We start from the raw sequence: 19,564 nt of genomic DNA, 5'->3' as shown, positions 1-19,564 counted from the left end.
TAACAGTTAAAAACATCACACAGAGACAAATAATGCCCAGATAAAGTGTGAGTGCACACAAAGTGGCGATTAAAACTGGCACAGAGAAATAATGACTAGACACAGGGTGTGATATCACAGATGGGATGGTAGCTAGCGGACAGAGAGAAATAATGACAGGTTGAGCCATCACAGACTGAGGATTGAAACCAGCACATACAACCAAATAATGAATAGATACAGGGTGAGCGACCACAGACTGGGGGTTGAAACCGGTGAAGACAATTAATGAGCCCATGGGAAGCGAGTGAAACTGGCACAGCGGGCAAACAATGCCCAATGGAAGCCTGGATCTGTAACCAATGCAACTTGAAACACTTAACATCTTTCTCCTTCATTGCATCATATAAGAAGAGGCAATAAGGTGCTACTTTGGAGAACTGGTGAAGATCGGAAACTTTCCAAAACTAAAAGATGAACAGGAAATGCAAATTCTCCTTGGTAAAAATTGTAAGACGGTAGAAAGAGGAGAATACCCAGCAGCATATTACAAGAAAGGGCATCCAAATACCCTAAATAAACCATTAAGAATCAAACACTGCGACCTGAAACACCTGCAGACAGTACAACCAAACCGTACACATCTGCATGCAAGTAATATTTCACCAAATCCTCTTCCTACAGCCTCTCGACTGAGCAGGCAGACGTTTTTGGGGCACAATCATGGCTGCCTTAAGACCTGTTATCAAACCGAAGATACTCAAGAAAAGAAGCAAGAAGTTCATTCATCACCAGTCTGATCGTTATGTTAGGATTAAGTGAAATTGGCGTAAACCAAGGGGTATGATAACAGCGTTCGCAGGAGGTTTAAGGGACAGATTCTGATGACCAACATTGGTTACGGTAGCGATAAAGGGACCAAGCACATGCTACCATCGAGATTCCGCAGGTTTCAGGTACACAACGTGAAGGAACTGCAAGTGCTCATGATGAGTAACAAGTCTTTTTGTGCTGAGATTGCCCACAATGTTTCATCGAAAAACAACAAGACCATCGTAGAGAGGGCTGCTCAGCTCGCCATCAAACTCACAAATCCAAACGCCAGATTGTGCAGCGAGGAGAACGAGTAGACTGTCCCCTTTTCGGTGCAGCCGTTTGTCAGATAAAAAACGGTAAACTCCCAAAAATAAATAAATAAATATTTCACCAAATCTGCAATATCAATGTTTCATATGAGCTTTGACAAGATTACTCATTTTATCCAGTCAAGAAAGTACAATCAAACTAGACAATTTACGTCTGTATATGAATAATATGTCACCAAATAGCAATTCGACTTAAGCTATAACCTAACCGTGTGATTTTAGAAATAAGGAATGCATTGCATCCGATGTCGTTTTTGCAACTAATGTGATGCTGAAGCAAGTCTATAAACATGTTATTATGTACCGGGACTGACCAAAATAAGAAACGTGTTTCAATGATCTAATGGTCAGAGGAATCTTTACAGGAAGTGTAAAGGGTGTGGCTTAACCCATTTAGCGAGTTTAAAGTTGCCCATGTAATTGCAATTGTAACATTTTTAAGACTTATTAACTTGATCGATTTACACTCTTGAATGTTGTTATAATAAGTGAATGTTGACTGATGAATTTATGGATTGTTTTCTTCCATTTAGGAAAATCTTATGTTGTATCTGAGCCAGTGATGACATTGAGCAGGAACCAGGCTGACTCAGGTAAGTACCAACAGAAAGATGCTTTATTTTGCTTAGTTATTTTGCTTAGTTATTCGACCACCAGGGGGCGCAGAAGCTCGGCTGCCTGTGCCGGCGCCTCCTCTAATCATGCTGAATCTTTCTAAAAATAAAACAATTCCAACAGCAATTCTGCTACTTACATTTATCCGTTCCTGCTACCCTACTCCTGGGGTCCCTCCGGCTGCGACCTCGGGCCAAGAATCGGACCCTCTTTCAACCGCTACTAGATCTGCATCTGGGGAGGCCTCCTCCTGCTCCGCCATCTGCCTGGCTCTTGCGGTGATCCTTCCCGCTCTACGATCGACCGGGACAGCACTGTGTTCTGTCTACCTCCGGGTGTCGCCCGGCGCCTGCAGCAGTCCTGGTGCCTTGTTGCGGTATCAACCATCCTGAGTCTCGGCTGGATCGCGGCTGCCTGTGATCACTCCTTGTCATCTCCGGGCCATCTCCATTCCGGATCTTGGGGTCCCGGCGAGGTTGTGGCTGTCCGCCACCATCTTGATTCCCCCGGTCTCCAGCAGCCCTCCTCATTCGAGTGTGGACTCTGCTGCTTGCACCCACCGGCGTCTGCCTGACTCCTCCGGCGCTCCGTGGACCTGTGGCGAGTTCTTCCTGATGCCCGAACTCTACCCTGGTGCCTGCCTTGTCGCAGGTTCACGTCTGCTTGAGGGTCCACCATCTTGGCTTCGGCCGACATCAGCGGACATCTGCCCAGCTCCTCCGATCAGCAGTGAGCTCTCCCCAACGCCTGAACTCTATCCTGGTGCCTGCCTTACCGCAGAGTTGCATCCACTCGGGGAGCCACCATCTCGACTCCGCCCCACTGCCAGCGGTCCCCACTCACTCTGGTGCGAGTTCAGCCACATATCTGTCTCCGAGCACCTGAGTCCAGCCTTGGTGCCTTGCTTGCGGTCCTAATCCGTTGGAGACGAGCGTGGCTGCTCTGGGTCTCTGCGGGGTGGATTGCCTGGACTGCCTCCGCTCTATCCCTGGTCCATCCTCTCTCCACACTGGCTCTCTGGGTTCTGGCATGGGCACGGCTGCTCGGGGTGCATCATTGCAGCCCTTGACCCACTGCCACTGGACCACCCCGCCTAAGTTTGATCGTGACAGCGCGGGACCGCCTTCACCAACCCGGACCCCCTGGGCGGACCGCTCAGAATCCCAGCCCAGCCCTACTGCCTGAAGTCCTGCCAGTGTGACTGCTCAAGACCCCAGCCTCAGCCCCTGTCCACCGCCTCCAACCCTCCCCGCGTTAGACCGGGCCTCCCACAGAACACTGCGGATTATCCTCTGGCACTCTACCGCCTCTGCTGCCTGAAGTCCTGCCAGTGTACCTGCTCAAGATCCCAGCTGCAGCCCCTGTCCAGAGCCTGCAACCCTCCCCGCTCTAGCACCTGACCTTCCACAGAACATTGCGGATTCAGCCCACTACCTGCGGTCCACCCGCGGAACATTGCAGACTCAGCCTACACTTCTTGATTGTCCTTGTTCCTCACCTGGTGACCACACCCCACTCCTAGACCCACTACCGGCGGCCCTCCCCACTCAATTGTGAATGTAATCACGTTAGATCCCTGCTCTGCACCATTTACTTTACTGTCTGAATTCCTCCACTGGCACCTTCCTGCCGCATCCGATACCACCTGCAACCTCCCCCAGAATACATGAGATTCACTGCATTAACGTGACCACATGGGCTGCTTAAGATCTCCCACCATTACTTACCTCCTCACTACCCCTATCCATCCTCCTACTGCTACCTCCTACTACTACCTCCCTCCTCACGTGTGGGTACAACAGGTTTGCAGTCCTGTCTCATCCACCTCATCAACTGGTGTACTACTGGTGCCTCCATTCCGCTCCTGCCTCCGCCTCCTATGATCCTCCCCTCTTAGAAGGGAGAGCAACTGTCCAAGATTGCCGTACCTGCCCATTCTCCTAATTGCCCCCGTCCTTCCTTTGGAGCCTCTACACGGCTCCCGATACCTCTGCCCAGTCCTCCGTTTACTGTCCTGTCTTGATACTACCACATTGGTCTCTGTCCTCACCATCACAAGATTCTATAGCTACGGCCCCTCCTGACTCGTCCTATTTCTGAGCCCCCTGTTATGAATCCTCCAAATCTCCTTTTCGCCACCCTTTCTCCCCCCTTTCAACACTCCTACCTTCTCCTCTCCCTCCTTCTCTCCTTTTCCCTCCTAATTCCCTGCCCTCTCCCCTATGCCCCCGCTACTCCTCCTGCCGCACTCCTACCCTCTCTTTCACCGCCCTAATCTTCTTTACCCCCCTACCGCCCACCACTCCAGTCACATTAACATGGCACTCTGGAACGCCAGATCCATCTGCAACAAAACCGCAGCAGTTCTTGACCTATTCTTTCACCTCAACCTCCACTTTATGCGTAACTGAAACCTGGATCCCCCCCATAACACTTCTGTCCCAGCTTACTTAACCACCTCCTCCTTTTCTCATACCCCTCGCTCTACTGGCTGTGGCGGAGGTGTTGGCCTCCTCTACCACCCCAAGTTCATCTCCTCCCCCTCCTCTCAATCTCTCCCTTCTTTCCCTTCCTTTGAATTCCTTCACAAATCTTTCTCCTTCCCCACCCTATCTCTCTCCTGATTATCTATCAACCCCCTGGCCCTCTTTCTTCCTTCTACGAAGACCTGGATCACCTCCTCTCGCTCATCTCTCCCTCCCCCTCTCCTCCGTCAGTGCTTGGCAATTTTAATCTGCATCTCCCTTCTCCCCCCTCTTCTCTATCCTTGATTCCTACCTCCTTTCCCCTCTACCCTCCTCTCCTACACACTCCTCTGGCTCCACCCTTGACCTCATCTTCAACTATTCCTACCCTCTTCCCCCGTCTCTACCCTTCCTGTCTATCTCTCTGATCATGCATTACTCTCTTTTTCCCTTTCTCCTCTCCCTTTCTCCTCCTCTCCTAACCACACCCCTACAATATACTCACAGCGTGACTTCCGGAACTTTGACCCCTCCGTCTTTACTGACACTTGCTCTTCTCTTCTCCCATCTCTCCATGACTTCTCCTCATTATCGGCGAATTATGCTTTCCTCCCTTTCCTCTGCCATTTCATCCTCCCTTGATCAACTCTATCCCCTTTCTCTCTTCCGCCCAACCCGGAAACCCTCTCAACATTGGCTCACTCCTCAACTCCTCTCTATGAGGCGCCTTCTCAGACGTCTTGAGAGACTATGGCTCAAAGCTCCCTCGCTTTCTAACCAAACCTCTTACTTCTCTTACCACGCTATCTACGACTCTTGTCTGACCTCAGTTAAATCCTCTTACTATTCTAACCTACTCCAATGTCGAGCGACTCACCCTCGCTGTATCTTCCAAACTCTCTCTCGACTCCTCTCTCCCCTACTCCTGATCCCTCCTCCAATTCTTCACTCTCTCCTTCTGACTTTGCTAACTTCTTCTCCTCTAAGATTGTTACCCTTCGGCAAAAAATACACACACACCCTCAGATTTCCCTTCTCCTCCCCCCTCCCTCTTCCTGCATGTCCATCTTCTCTCCCATCTCCCCTTCTGAAGTCTCCACCCTCCTATCCAAAGCCCACCCCACGTCTGCCCCAACTGACCATCTCCCTTCCGATCCCTAAGCACTAAGATTTACCCTCATCTTGTCCCCTACCTCACCTCCTTCTTCAACATCTGTCTTTCCTCAGCTACCTTTCCATCTGCCTTTAAACATGCCACGATCATCCCTATTCTAAAGAAACCTTCTGCGGATCCACTTCTCACCTCGAATTTCAGACCCATCTCTCTTCTCCCATTCCTCTACAAGCTTCTCGAACGCCTTGCCTACTCTCAACTCTCATCCTTTGTCACTAATTCCTCTCTCTTACCACCCTTCCAATCAGGCTTCCGTCCTAAACACTCCACTGAAACTGCTCTCACCTCTATTCTTAACTCCCTTCTTACTGCTCGCCATGCCAAACAATCCTCTATCCTTATTCTCCTTGATCTCTCTGCAGCCTTTGACACTGTCGATCACCCCCTCCTCCTTCATACTCTCTCCTCCTTTGGCTTCAAAGGCTCCGTTCTCAACTGGTTATCCTCTTACCTATCTTCCCGCTCCTTTACTGTCTCCTGGGGTGGCAGGTCCTCTCCTAACTATCCTCTTGAATATGGCGTACCCCAAGGCTCGGTACTCGGCCCTTTCCTCTTCTCTCTTTACACCTCCCTCATTGCTCCTGTTATCTCCTCGTTTGGCATCTCCCACCACTTCTATGCCGACGACAATCAACTCTTCCTCTCTTTCTCCTCCTTCTCAACTGACCTCCACCTACAACTCTCTTCCTGCCTTACTGCCATTAAGAACTGGATGTCTTCCCGCTTTCTCTCTCTCAACACCGACAAGACAGAAGTCGTATTCTTTGCCTCTAACTCTTCCCCCTCCCTCTCCTCCCCATTTCATTCACTTTCCGCCCTCCAACCTCCCTATCTCTCTTCAAGCTCGTAATTTAGGCGTTCTCTTTGACTCCTCTCTCTCCTTCTCCCAACACATCGCCCTCACTTCTCGCACCTGTTACTTCCACCTCTTCAACATTCCCAAAATCCATCCCTCTCTCACTTTCCAAGCTACCAAACTCTTAATCTCCTGCCTCATCTTCTCCCGCCTCGTCTACTGCTCTTCCTTACTCTTTGGACTTCCTGCTTCTCACTTTGCCCCTCTTAAATCCATCTACCACTCTGCTGTTCGCACCCTCTGTCTCCTTACCTCCCGTGACTCCATCTCTACCTCTCTCTCCTACCTTGGCTGGCTTCCTTTTCACTCCCAACTTAAATTTCAATTTCTCTGCCTTGTCTTCAAATCTCTCCATGGTCTTGCCCCCCCCTTATCTCTCCTCCCTTCTCTCCTTCTACTCCTCTTCCCGTTCCCTTCGGTCCGCTGACCATTTCCTTCTCACTGCACCCCCACCCCCTTGTGCCTCCTCCCGTTTTCGCTCCTTCCAACTCCTAGCACCTCTACACTGGAACTTCCTTCCTCTTGCTATCCGTTCTTCCCCCACCTTCACTTCATTCCGCACTTCCCTTAAATCTCTCCTTCTCCATTCTCCTCCTCCATTCTCCTCCTTGAAACCCCTTCCCCTTCTGCTCCACCCTCCTCACTCTTTTCCCTGACTTTCTCCCCTCCCCTCTCCTGCCTCCCCTCTTCCACCCTCCCCTTTCCTCCTCCTACCCTTCTCCTCCACTCCCCCCTATCCTGTCCCATCTCCCTTTCCTCCCTATCCCCTTCAGTTAATTGCTCTTCTCACTGTTTTGTTGTTTGATTGATTCATATTGTAATTGCTTCAACCGTTATATCGTTTATGTATTATGCTGTTCCATGTACAGCGCTTTGGCGTAAGGCGCTTTATAAATCAATAAATACAAATACAAGTTACATAGCCATAGTTCATAGGAAGGTAGGAGAGAAGGTAACAAGCATCTGTCCTGGTTCCCTGCCGTACTCCAACTCCCAACCACCACTCCCAGGAATCCCCAAGCCTCCCACACTCCAAGCTCCACTACACCATTCTATGAGGCCCTGCATTCACTTAGACAGTCAGACTAAACATACAAGGATACAACACTTTACTTGTATCTTATTACTTTAATTGGTTTAGGTTAGAATGAACTAATTCACAATAAAATAACAAAAATAATAATAATAATGTCAAGAAATGTGCAATTTAAATGTTTCATCTCAGCTTTGGTAACACTCATTCTGTCCACTCATGACAATAAGGCATTCTTGCATTGCCCTACAGGAGAGGTTGGGTTGAATATTGCACCACTCTGAGCTGCCCGTGAAACTCCACTTCATGTGTGCACCCCAGAGTAGAGCAACATTCAGCCCAAGCCCTCCATAGACAGGTGTTATGATTGGCAGGTTTTACATTTATAGTGGCGAATCAGTTTATAGTCACCACATAATGGTTTATAAATTATGAAAAGTAAATACAGTTTTCCATTGTATAGGAGTCAAGTTTTACAATGAACTCATATGGTTCCATGTAGAATGTTTATCCCTGTATGTTAATTCTCAGAGTGTGTGTTGACAGTTGGAGTCTGCTACTTATAGCAGTGCGTGCTATTGCGTACGTCCTCACTAATAAAGGCATTTTATAGACTTAATCGTGTTGGAAATCACTTTACAATGGCGACGATGATTCTTCTATAGCGTGGCCCTGCCTCTGCCTTTCTGCCAGCCTCTCCCTGTGATTGCTGCTCAGCTGACCTGCTTCTTGGGAACGGATGCGACAGCGGGCGAGGAAAAAAAAAGAAAGTCAGGTCATGAGGTGTGTCCGGGAGGGTTGGAGGGCCGTGAGCACCAAAGCGCTCTCATATCATAGTATCAGAGGGCCCCGGAGCAGCGGAGGCATCTGCTTGAGCATCGGCTGCTTTCCGTGAGTCTGAACTTTGATTAGGCTCGCGCACCATGGGGCGTGGTCTCACAGCCCCTCCGAACCGTGCGCGTGCTAAGGGGCGTGGTTGCTTGCACGCATCGGACTGCCGAAGCTCCCTCCTCTTATCCAGAGGCTTTGTGACATTCGTTGACCGGCAACGTATTCCCTGCATATTTGGCGTTCGTGCTTCACGCCGGGTATTGTGATGTCAGTTTCCCCTACAAAGGAAGCTCGAAGGGAATGCCTGCAACAATACTGATGAACTAACCTGCTTTCACCGTGCACAATAAGCAAAGGAGCCTACAGGGACATGTCTACAAAGTATTGCCAAAAACATTATCACAGCTCTTGCAAATTGAAGGAAGTGCATCAATTGAGTTTTGCTGAACTCAACTGAGTCAAGAAGAGTGTGCACAGAACAGTGTCTTGTGACTGACGTTGTTGGTGCTCACTGTCTGAATGTTCACTACGCTCTTTGCACATATAGACACCTTGCGCTGATTCAAGCATGGCAGCGACTATACCCCCACCTATATGTTTTTTGAACGAGCCCGGCTGTCCACCCATCAGATGGGACAGGTGGAAGGACATTTTTGAAAATTATCTGGTAGCCATGGGAGGGGACAGGTTTAGCTCAGCAAGGAAGAAGGCATAGTTACTTTATAATTTAGGAGTGGAAGGACGCAGCATATTTGATGGTTTGGCGAGAAGCCAAGGAGCAGAAGCTGATGAGTATGCCATAGCCCTGAAGCAACTGGAGGAACATTTTGAGCCGAAAAAGTATGTGACCTTCAAACGACACAAATTTTTTCAGCGCACACAAGAATCATCCGAGTCAGTTGAATCATATATAGCCTCATTAAGAACATTGAGCCACACGTGCGACTTTGAACCACTAACTGACTCGTTAATAAGAGATCAACTCGTGAGGTGCACGAATAATGTGAGAATTCAGGAAAAACTTCTGGCCAAAGAAATGAAGCTGGAAGCAGCAATAGAATTAGCCAGAAGCATAGAGCCGACGTCTCAATATGTCAAGGAACTGAAGATTGATAAACCGAGTTCTCATGCTGTATGTGCAGTTGAACAAAGGAGAAAACCTAATTTCAACATGAATAGAAGAGGGACGTGGAATACAAAGTGCACCAGGTGTGGCAGTCCCAGCATGGACCGAATTACGCCACGTGCCCAGCCAAGTTTGCAGAGTGCTTTAAGGGCAAGGGGCATTTTGCCAATGTTTGCAAGAGCTCATCTATCAATCTGGTGGAGCCCAGGAATAACAATGAAGAAAACGTCCGGGTGAGCTACAATATACAAAAAGTGACAACCACACAAGATACCACTCCCAGACATGTGTTTGAAATATCAGCCATTTTTTGGGAGACAAAAGGGCCAGTGGATGAGTTTGAAATTGATGGGTGCAAGATCATGATGAAGGTCGACAGATGTTCACTGTGGACCATCATCTCCAGAGATACTTTAATAAAGACCTTACGAAAGGATGAAGATGTGCTCAGTCCAACTGACATTCAGCCATGTGGTTATGGCGAATCTTCAATAGAGATTCTAGGACAATTTTCTGCATGAGTAAAATACAAGGAGAGGAAATGTATGGCAAACATTTTAGTAGCAAAGAGAGGTGCTTCGCTGCTAGGATGGGAGGAGCAAAGAAAGCTGGGAGTAGAGTACAAGCGAGTGCGCTTGAACCAGTTACCATTGCCGAAATTGAGGATGTGTGGTCCAGGGAGTTCCCAGAGGTGTTCACAGAAAACTTGGGAAAGCTCAAACATTTTGAACATCATATAAAACTTAAGAAAGATGCTCAACCTATAGTTCATAAAGACATGTACCGTTGAACATGAAAGGACAACTACGTGATGAACTGAACGTTCTCATGAACAAAGGTGTAATTGAACCGGTTACGGCCACAGAATGGTTGTCACCGGTGGTGCTAGTTGCCAAAAGCAATGGAAAATTGGTTGTGTGTAGATTTACATAGTTTGAACCAGAATATATTAGTGGAGAGGCATCCCTTACCCAATATATCAGAAACTCTCTCCACACTAGGTGAACACAAGTTGTTTTCGGTTATTGATCTTAGGGCAGCATAGCACCAGGTTCCCCTGTCTGAACAGTCTCAACATCTGACTGCCTTTATTACACCTGAGGGCACATTCAAATATAATCGGATGCCATTTGGACTGGCGTCGGCTGCATCTGTATTTCAGAAAGTGATGGAGGAAGTCTTGAGGGGTTTAGACAAAGTAACAGTGTTTCAGGACGACATTTTGGTGTTTGCAGAAGATGAGTGTGAGCATGACAAAGTGTTGAGAGCTGTGTTAAACAGACTTGAGAAGCAGGTTTGACGGTTCAGAGGAACAAGTGTAAGATAGCCATCAAGGAAGTAGAATATCTGGGCCACAAGATATCCAAAGATGGTATTGCTCCCAAGGGATCGCTCATTGAGAGCATTAGTAATGCTCTCCAGCCCCAAGACAATTACGTTCTTTCATGGGTCTGGCGGAGTATTACCACAAATTTGGGAGTGGATTTGCAACAATATCGTCTCCTTTGAGGGATCTACTCAAGAAAGGGGTGAAATATGAGTGGTCTGAAGAATGTCAGGAGGCTTTTATACAAATTAAAAAGGGAATTATCCAAGCACCATCCTTGGGGGGATTTGTTTCAGGCAGAAAAACCTTGTTATCAGTTGATTCAAGTACTCTAGGTTTGGGTGCTGCTTTCGCCCAATATGATTCCGGAAAGGTTGAGCACATTATAGTATTTGCGTCAAGACCACTGAGAGGGGCGGATAGGAATTATTCTGTCATAGAAAGGGAGGCTCTGGCGGTGTCATGGGCCATTTCCCAATTAATTTTTTTCTATGGGGTCAAGTTTTCCTTGTGAGGACAGACCATAAGCCTTTAGTTCAGCTGATGGGCAGTGTTGAGTGGGCCAAGGGATCTCCAAGAATATCAAGGTGGATGGTGGAGTTGCTGGGATACAACTTCAAGGTCTGTTATATTCCTGGAAAAGAAAATGTTGTGGCAGACTGTCTAACTAGGCTGCCTGTAGGAAGCAGTGATGTATGCGGAAATACTGAGGATCAGAAGTTCAGTATTTCAGAGATTGAGTATAATGCCATTGAAAAAAGTGAATGAGTAAGTGCAGAAGAAGAAGATTCTGTTTTGAGGCAAGTCAAAAGGTGGACAAGAGAAGGGTGGCCTCACAAGAATGAGATTGAGGGAGAGTATGAAAGATACTATGGAGTGAAAGATGAGTTGAATTTGTCAGAGGATGGACATAAACTCAGGAAGGGAAGCAGGGTAGTACCTCCCAGTGGCGTCAGATCTCATTTGATGAATGTAGCACACCAGGGGCATTTAGGCATGGGCGGTACAAAAAGATACTTGCGACAATCATTCTGGTGGCCTGGGATAGATAGTGATGCTGAGAGAAGTATTAGGAATTGTATAAGAGTGTGAAAAGAGTGATAAGAACAAGACAGTCAGGGAAGTATCAATAGTTCCAGTTACTGTACCCAGTGAACCTTGGCAGAAAGTAGCTGTTGACTTAATTGGACCCATACAGAATCTTGGTGATGATTATAGATACATAGTAGTTTTAGTGGACTACCATTCTAAATGGAGTGGAAGGCACTTTGTGAAGCTACTACCACAGAAATGGTATCATTCTTCGAAGAGGTGTTTCATAGGGAGGGTTTTCCTGCAGAGGTGGTCACCGATAATGGTGTACAGTTCTGTTCAGATAGGATGTTAGCTTTCTTGAAAAAATTCTGTATCAAACATTTCAGAACGGCTTTGTATCACCCCAGGACCAATGGCCTAGTAGAGAGGGCCAACAGGTTTGTGAAAAGTGGGATACAACTAGCGATGGCTTTGAGCTTGAAATGGTCGAACGTTCTAAGAGAAATGGTATGGAACTATTGTACTACACCACACTCAGTTACAAAAATCTCACCATTTATGTCATTGAAAAGAAGGCAACCAGGCACAAAACTTTGTCCGGGTTGGCTGGATATGGCAAACAGTGCCAATATTGATCGTGAGAAGATTATGACACTCATTAGAGAAGCATAGGATGAGTATAAAGGAAGTTTGATGAAGACAAAAGAACCAAAGTAACAAATTGGGAAAGGGGTCATTTGGTTCTTATCAGAAATCCCAAATTAAGTCCGAAATGTGTAGAGAACACATTTATTGGACCTAAAAAAAATTGCTGCAGTAAAGAGGGAATATGGTGATTCTGGAGGGAGGAGAATGTTGGTCTATGTGTATATTGGTCAAGTGTCCATCTAGTATTGTAGAGAATGACCACTTGGAGTACAACAATGAAGCAAATGACAATTGTACAAACAACAGTGTTAAGGAAAGTGAACATATTATAAAGGAAAAAACTGTTGATGACTCTCAGGCCAATCCTGGTACAAAAATGAGATTAGAGAGACCAAAGAACAAACCAAACTGGCTCAAAGACTTTTATGTAGAATAAACTAGTTCTTATCGTAAGGGAGGAGATGTGTTATGATTGGCAGGTGTGGTGTTGTTACCATAGCATCGAAGAGAGGAACAGTCCTCTCTCTCTGTTATTAGTTGTTGAGTGGGCTGTGCCCCACGTGACAGGAAGGGGAGGGGTTACCGCGCGGAGCGGCAGTTAGGGTTCAGGTAAAATAAAGTTAAGACGTGTTGCACCCCAGCTCCCGTGTCAGCCTCTTCCTTGAGAGAGAGAACGAACGTGAGTGTGAGGAGGTCCACTGATAGGACATTACATCTGGCGACGAAGGCAGACACGCGCCCGCTGTGCCCACCACCTCAGGTCACAGCGCTCTAACGCCCGTGAGTCTTCCGCCCCTCCGAAGCCCCAAGGATAGCGGGTCGGAGCGGGAGGGCTCCCCGCCACCGGAAGAGGCCCCGAAGCGCTCACTCCACGGGTGGAGCAGTAGCAGCAGCTCCCCGTGTAAGAAGAGGCGCCGAAGCGCTCACTCCACGGGTGGAGCAGGAGCAGTAGCTCCCCGTGAAACAACCCTCTGGGCGGGAGAAAGAGAAGACCTCTTTTCCTGCCAACGGCATCAACGCCGACAGGCGTGAACCCCAACGCTGCGGGTGGAGCAGTGACTCCCCGCATCACACCACCGGGCGGTCAAGGAGCACTGGCCTCCCGCCAACGGCAACGCCTGGAGCAAAGAACTCCAGCAGAACTCCGGGCGGCTGAGGAGCACTGGCCTCCCGCCGACGGCAACGGCGACAAAGACACATTGTGCCCACTCAGCGCCTGCATGAAAAGGGCAAGCACCCGAACCCCTACGCAAGCGCCGAGTCAAGAGACACACCTGGAAGGCCTCAGACCCCCACGCAGCCATCCACACCCGGTTTGGCACAGGGAGAGCGGACTCCCCAACGCAGCGCCCCTTAGTGGCGGTCTGACGCCACCGCACTCGCGAACTATAAGCAAGCCCAGGTCAAGCTCATGAGTGGATCAGGAGAGGAGTCGCCCACTGCCACAGCGACTCCAGCCCGAAGGGTGTCACTCACAGACCCAGTGACACCAGCACAAGAGGGATCCTCCGCCCCAGCCTCTCCACACAGAAAAATGACGGACAGCCTTCTGGCCCAATTACCAGCAAACTTTGACCTCACAGAGACAAGCACACTAGGGTCAAGGTGGAGAAGATGGTTGAGAGACTTTGAAGTATGCCTGAAGGCAGCTGGACCACTGGAGGATGAACAAAAACTAAACCTTCTAAATCATGCGGTAGGTTCCAATGTGCGAGATATCCTTGAGGAAATGCCAGAAGACAACATAGATACTTACATCAAGCTAAAGACATCGCTCACAGAATACTTCACACCTCAGACAAACGTAGACTACGAACGGCACGTATTCCACACTACCAAGCAAAACAAAGGAGAATCCATAGACGCGTTCATCATGAGGCTAAGATCAAAAATGAAGCACTGTGACTTCAACAATTACTCGAACGAGGAGGCCCTCAGATCGCAAATCATAGTGGGGTGCGAAAGCGGGGACTTCAGGAGGCGACTACTACAACAGCCGAGAAGTCTAGAAGAAATCCTGCGCCTAGTGAGATCCGACGCTGCCCTTGCAGCGCAAGTGGAAGGCCTGGACGACATAAAGATCACACACGGCAAGCAAGAACGCATCAACAAGCTGGAGGGTACGACAAGAACCAACCAAGATCCTTTCTGCTACAGGTGTGGCCATGAATACCCACACGAAGGAACGTGTCCGGACATGGGACAGACATGCTCCGCATGTGGTGGCGACAACCACTACAAGTCTGTATGCCTGATATTTCGCAGTAAAATGAAGGGAGCCAGCAGAAGTGGGAAGCTCTCGATGGAATCAGAACAGAACCAACCCTCCCACCACAACTGGGCAGCACACCACTTCCAGGAACAAGGACGGCGCCGCCCCCACGATGAGCAACCGGAAAGAAGACAAGAGAGGAGAGAATGGAGGGAGAGCAAAACCACCCAGCCAAAAGCAAGAAGGCTACCCAGAAGATATGTGAGGTGTCTCATAGAACAATCACAGTCAGAGAGCGTGTCAAGCGCATCCTCAGAAGAGAGATCCCGCAGACCGGAAATACAACAAGAAGCACCGCGGAAAAAGGGATATCTATACGCCCTCGGAAACAACATGGCCAAAGAACACAGCCCAATGCTAAGAATACGAATAAACCAAACAGCTGCAGAATTCCTGATAGATACTGGAGCAACTGTGAACGTAATAAGTGAAGAAGTATACCGAAGCATACCGAACGCTCCTCGCCTACAGCCAGCTCGAGCCCTCATCTATCCCTATGGCTCAAAAACACCCCTAGCCTGCAAAGGGTTTTTCAACGCATCATGCCAATAAAAGGAACATAAGAAAAGCATCCCCATGCACGTGCTAGAAGCCGCCACCGAGAGCGGATGCATCTTGAGCTATCGGTCAGCCATAGAGATCGGACTCATTCACGCATTGTACCGTCTCATGGTGCACAAGTACCTAGATCCAACGGCGAGCATCGATCAAATATTCCCGGCACTGTTCAAAGACCTAGGAAAACTGAAGGGAAAACAGATTGAACTTCACATCGACCCCCACATCACTCCAGTAGCCCAGCACTACAGGGGCATCCCTATCAACATTCAACAGCAAGTTGAAAACGAGCTAACTAAGCTACTAGAAGACGACATTGAGCCCGCGGAAGGCCCCACACCATGGGTCTCTCCTATAGTACCAGTACCCAAAAGAGAATCTCCGGACATTAGGATATGTGTAGACATGAGAAGACCAAATGAAGCCATCAAAAGAGAACATCAGGCCTCCCGGATAACGGACATGGTGCATCTCTTAAATGGAGCGACAACATTCTCGAAGTTAGACCTAAACAAAGGCTATCATCAGCTGGAGCTCAGCAAGAACTCGCGATACATAACAACGTTTGCCACCCATCTAGGTTTGTTCCGCTACAAGCGACTTAGTTTTGGAGTATCCTCAGCGGCCGAAATTTTTCAAGCAGAAATCCACAATGTCATCAAGCATGTGCCCAACTGCTTGAACTACAGCGATGACATTCTGGTGTTCGGCCAGACTCAGGAACAACACGATGACACTCTGATGAGAGTCTGCATGGCTTTAGAGGAAGCCCAACTAACACTCAACAAAGAAAAGTGTGAATTCCGCAAGAAAACGCTCAGATTCTTCGGACACATATTTTCAGAGAAGGGCATGACACCGGACCCCAAAAAGGTCAGTGTGCTCCGAGAAGCTGAACCACCCGCTACAACATCAGACCTCAGATCATTCCTGGGACTCGCAAGCTACTGCACGAGGTACATACGTGATTTCGCGTCCATCAGTGAACCCCTGAGAGCTCTAACCAAACCAAACACCGAATTTGTGTGGTCAACCAAATGCCAAGAAGCATTCCAGATCATCAAGGACCGCATCTCAGATACCCGAAACCTGGCGTACTTTGACCCCAAGAAGACAACAGAATTCGTTGTAGACGCCAGTCCCGTTACGATAGGCGTCATTCTCACGCAACTAGACGACAAAGAGGGAGGTGAGAAACACATAGTATCGTACGCCAGTCGAAGCCTATCAAAAACCGAACAAGCCTATTCTCAAGCAGAAAAGGAAGGACTGGGGGTTGTCTGGGCCTGCGAACATTTTCACCTCTTCCTATATGGGAAACCTTTTATAGTTGTGACGGATTACCAGGCACTCACTTTCATCTACGGCAACCCACAAGCCAAAATGCCACCAAGGATAGCCAGATGGGCACTCAGGCTGCAGGACTATCGATTCACCATCATACACCGGCCAGGGAAGGAACAAAATCCCGCGGATTTCCTCTCCCGGCACCCCAAGGAAAAGAGTGGACCCGAACAATCCATTGCTGATCAATACATCAGATATGTTATTCACAGCAGCACACCACAAGGACTTGACATGGAACAGATAACGAGAGAGTCCAACGCAGATCAAGGAATACAGACCATCTTGAGGTGCCTAGAAACAGGACAGTGGAAACATGCAAAACAGATCCGTGAAACAATGAACGAGGATATCAAACAAGACATCACGTGCCTTTTGGCCGTAAAGGAAGAACTTGCGAAATCAGAGGAAGGACTACTACTAAAAGGGACAAAATGAGTAATACCATGAAGCCTACGCCAGAAGGTGCTAGAGCTAGCTCATGAAGGACACCGGGGAATTGTATCCACCAAAAGGATGCTGAGGCAAAAGCTATGGTTTCCCCAACTAGACACCTCTGTGGAAGAATTATTACAAAACTGTCCCACCTGTGCCATCGTAAAGCCACACACAGTCCCGGAACCACTAAGAATGACCGCACTACCGGAAGGAACATGGGAAGAGATAGCCGTCGACCATTTTGGGCCCATGGAAGGGGGTGAATACATTCTGGTAGCGGTAGACGAATACTCGAGATATCCAGACCTACAGATCATCCCATCCACCGCTGCACATCACACCATCCCGGCACTGGATCGGATGTTCGCAATCTATGGCATACCGAAGGTTGTAAAGTCCGACAACGGACCACCCTTCACGGGACAAGACTTTCAAAGTTTTGCAGAATACATGGGTTTCCGTCATCGTAAAGTAACACCTTTGTGGCCTCAAGCAAATGGCACTGTGGAAAGATTCATGAGTAACATCAAGCGCACAACTCAGATCGCACGCCTTACAGGTGAACCTGTTGAAAAAATGCTACCAACTTATGCGAGACTACAGGAACACCCCACACAGCACCACGGGAAGTCACCATCAGAGGTAATGTTCGGACGAGTGATCAGAACGCGACTACCGCACGCACCCGACCATGAAGAACAGTACGAGGAGGACGCGGAGATGAGAACAAGAGACTCCCTCATGAAGGAACACATGAAGGAAGCGGCCGACCGCAAGCGCAGAGCCAGAGAGAACGATCTGGCACCAGGGGACATGGTTGTGGTCCGGCAACAGCAACAGCGCAACTCCGTTCAATGAGGAGCCACTCATCATCACTAGGAAGAAAGGATCGCTCATCACGGCTGAGGGAGACCACCGGTCCATAACGCAAAACTCTTCACACTTTAGAAGGATGCCTGGTTTTCAGCATTCAAGGAACTCAAGTATGTGTGACACTTTCTCCCACTGGGACGCCCCTTATGAGGGAGACAGGGAAGACTCTGGAGATGACGTGACACCAGAAGAATGGGTGGCACCCTCTGCAAGTGTGGACCACCGACCACAGAGAACCAGAAGAAAGCCTACTCGTCTCATCGAAGAAATGGGTTGAGAACGCAACTGACTGTTTAGTGACGGTAGGGTGTGGTGTCGTCACCATAGCATCGAAGAGAGGAACAGTCCTCTCTCTCTCTGTTATTAGTTGTTGAGTGGGCTGCGCCCCATGTGACAGGAAGGGGAGGGGTTACCGCGCGGAGCGGCAGTTAGGGTTGAGGTAAAATAAAGTTAAGACGTGTTGCACCCCAGCTCCCGTGTCAACCTCTTCCTTGAGAGAACGAACGTGAGTGTGAGGAGGTCCACTGATAGGACATTACAGCAGGTTTTACATTTATAGTGGCGAATCAGTTTATAGTCACCACATAATGGTTTCTAAGTTATGAAAAATAAATACACTGTTTTCCATTTTATAGGAGTCAAGTTTTACAATGAGCTCATATGGTTCCATGTATAATGTTATCCTTGTATGTTAATTCTATTGTGTTGGAGTCTGCTACTTGTAGCAGTGCCTGCTGTCGTGTACGTCCTCACTAATAAGGACACGTTATAGACTTAATCGTGTTGGAAATCACTTTACAACAGGACACTCGCCCCAGGGCAGCAGGGAACACTACTCCGAGGCGAGCCTGGCCTCAGTTCCAGAACATTCTCCAGCAGAACACGAGTGGGCGGGGCCAGCTGGCTGCCACGCCCGCGCCGCGATGACACGAATGGCTCCAACGCTCATCCCTCCAACGATGACGCGCACGCGCATACCTCCAACCATCACGCCCCGCCTCCATGACGCGCACGCGGATCCATCCAACCATCACGTCCCGCCTCCATGACGCGCACGCCTCGCCCGCTGATCCCTCCAACCATCACGCTCCGCCTCCATGACGCGCACGCGGATCCCTCCAACCATCACGCCCCGCCTCCATGACGCGCACGCCTCGCCCGCTGATCCCTCCAACCATCACGCCCCGCCTCCATGACGCACACGCCTCGCGCGATGATCCACCCACCGAGAGGGCCAGCCTCTGCTCTCCCCTCCGCCCCTCAGCCGGACACTCACACTCGTGCTTCTTGGTGACGGGCGGGTACTTGGCTTTCACAGCCTTCTGATCCTCGCTCTGGTCGTAGTATCTCTCGTCCATGGTGGCGATCGTTCTTTCCCCTCCCTGGACTAGCTCCGTCCCTGCCTCACTTCCGCCTTCCGGTGATGTAGCCCGCGCAGGTGTGCTGTGAAGGAAGCTGTGACGTAGCCCAAGGGCGCGCGAGGAACCCGCCCAAGAGTAGCCCAACCCGCCCCACTTTCGCCCAGAGCACGTGCGCACTCAAACCACGTTACACATGAAGGTTCGACGCTGGCAGGCCCCCCCCAGCGTTCTCCTTATATATATATATATATATATACATGCATACATATAGGAAGGGGCCGGGTTTAGGAATAATGACGTCACTATATATGCATACATTTAGGAATAATGACGTCACCCTTTCTAACACGTGGCTGTCATGGTGAGTATTTTATCAAGAGGTTAGTTAGCATGAGGGGGTTGTCTTTCCTTAAGTGCGTTGCTTCTGTATTTAGCAGTAATTGTTGTGCAGATTACCCAGGCCTATTTCACTGTACAGCCCTCC

At 49.0% G+C, this 19,564-nt stretch overlaps 1 protein-coding gene and 1 pseudogene across 3 annotated transcripts in view; one reads left to right on the top strand and one right to left on the bottom strand.

The window, feature by feature from the left end:
• Positions 1–19,159, bottom strand: part of ZBTB8OS (zinc finger and BTB domain containing 8 opposite strand) — a 119,754-nt gene extending 100,595 nt beyond the window's left edge. For all 3 annotated transcript variants that reach the window (XR_011279564.1, XM_069622464.1, XM_069622463.1), the window contains exon 1: positions 18,996–19,159. Coding sequence is in view for 2 of the 3 variants with exons in the window: in XM_069622464.1 (XP_069478565.1) it covers positions 18,996–19,077 (82 nt within the window). In the remaining variant the exon portion in view is untranslated. The remainder of the gene's footprint in view (positions 1–18,995) is intronic.
• On the top strand, positions 76–1,139 carry LOC138503028 (large ribosomal subunit protein eL32 pseudogene; annotated as a pseudogene).
• Positions 19,160–19,564: the final 405 nt, after the last annotated feature.

Source organism: Ambystoma mexicanum, chromosome 11 (assembly GCF_040938575.1).
Source record: "Ambystoma mexicanum isolate Mex_15411 chromosome 11, UKY_AmexF1_1, whole genome shotgun sequence".
Lineage (NCBI taxonomy): Eukaryota > Metazoa > Chordata > Amphibia > Caudata > Ambystomatidae > Ambystoma > Ambystoma mexicanum.
The sequence above is the reverse complement of the archived record's forward strand: the minus strand, read 5'-3'. Positions and strand labels throughout refer to the sequence as shown.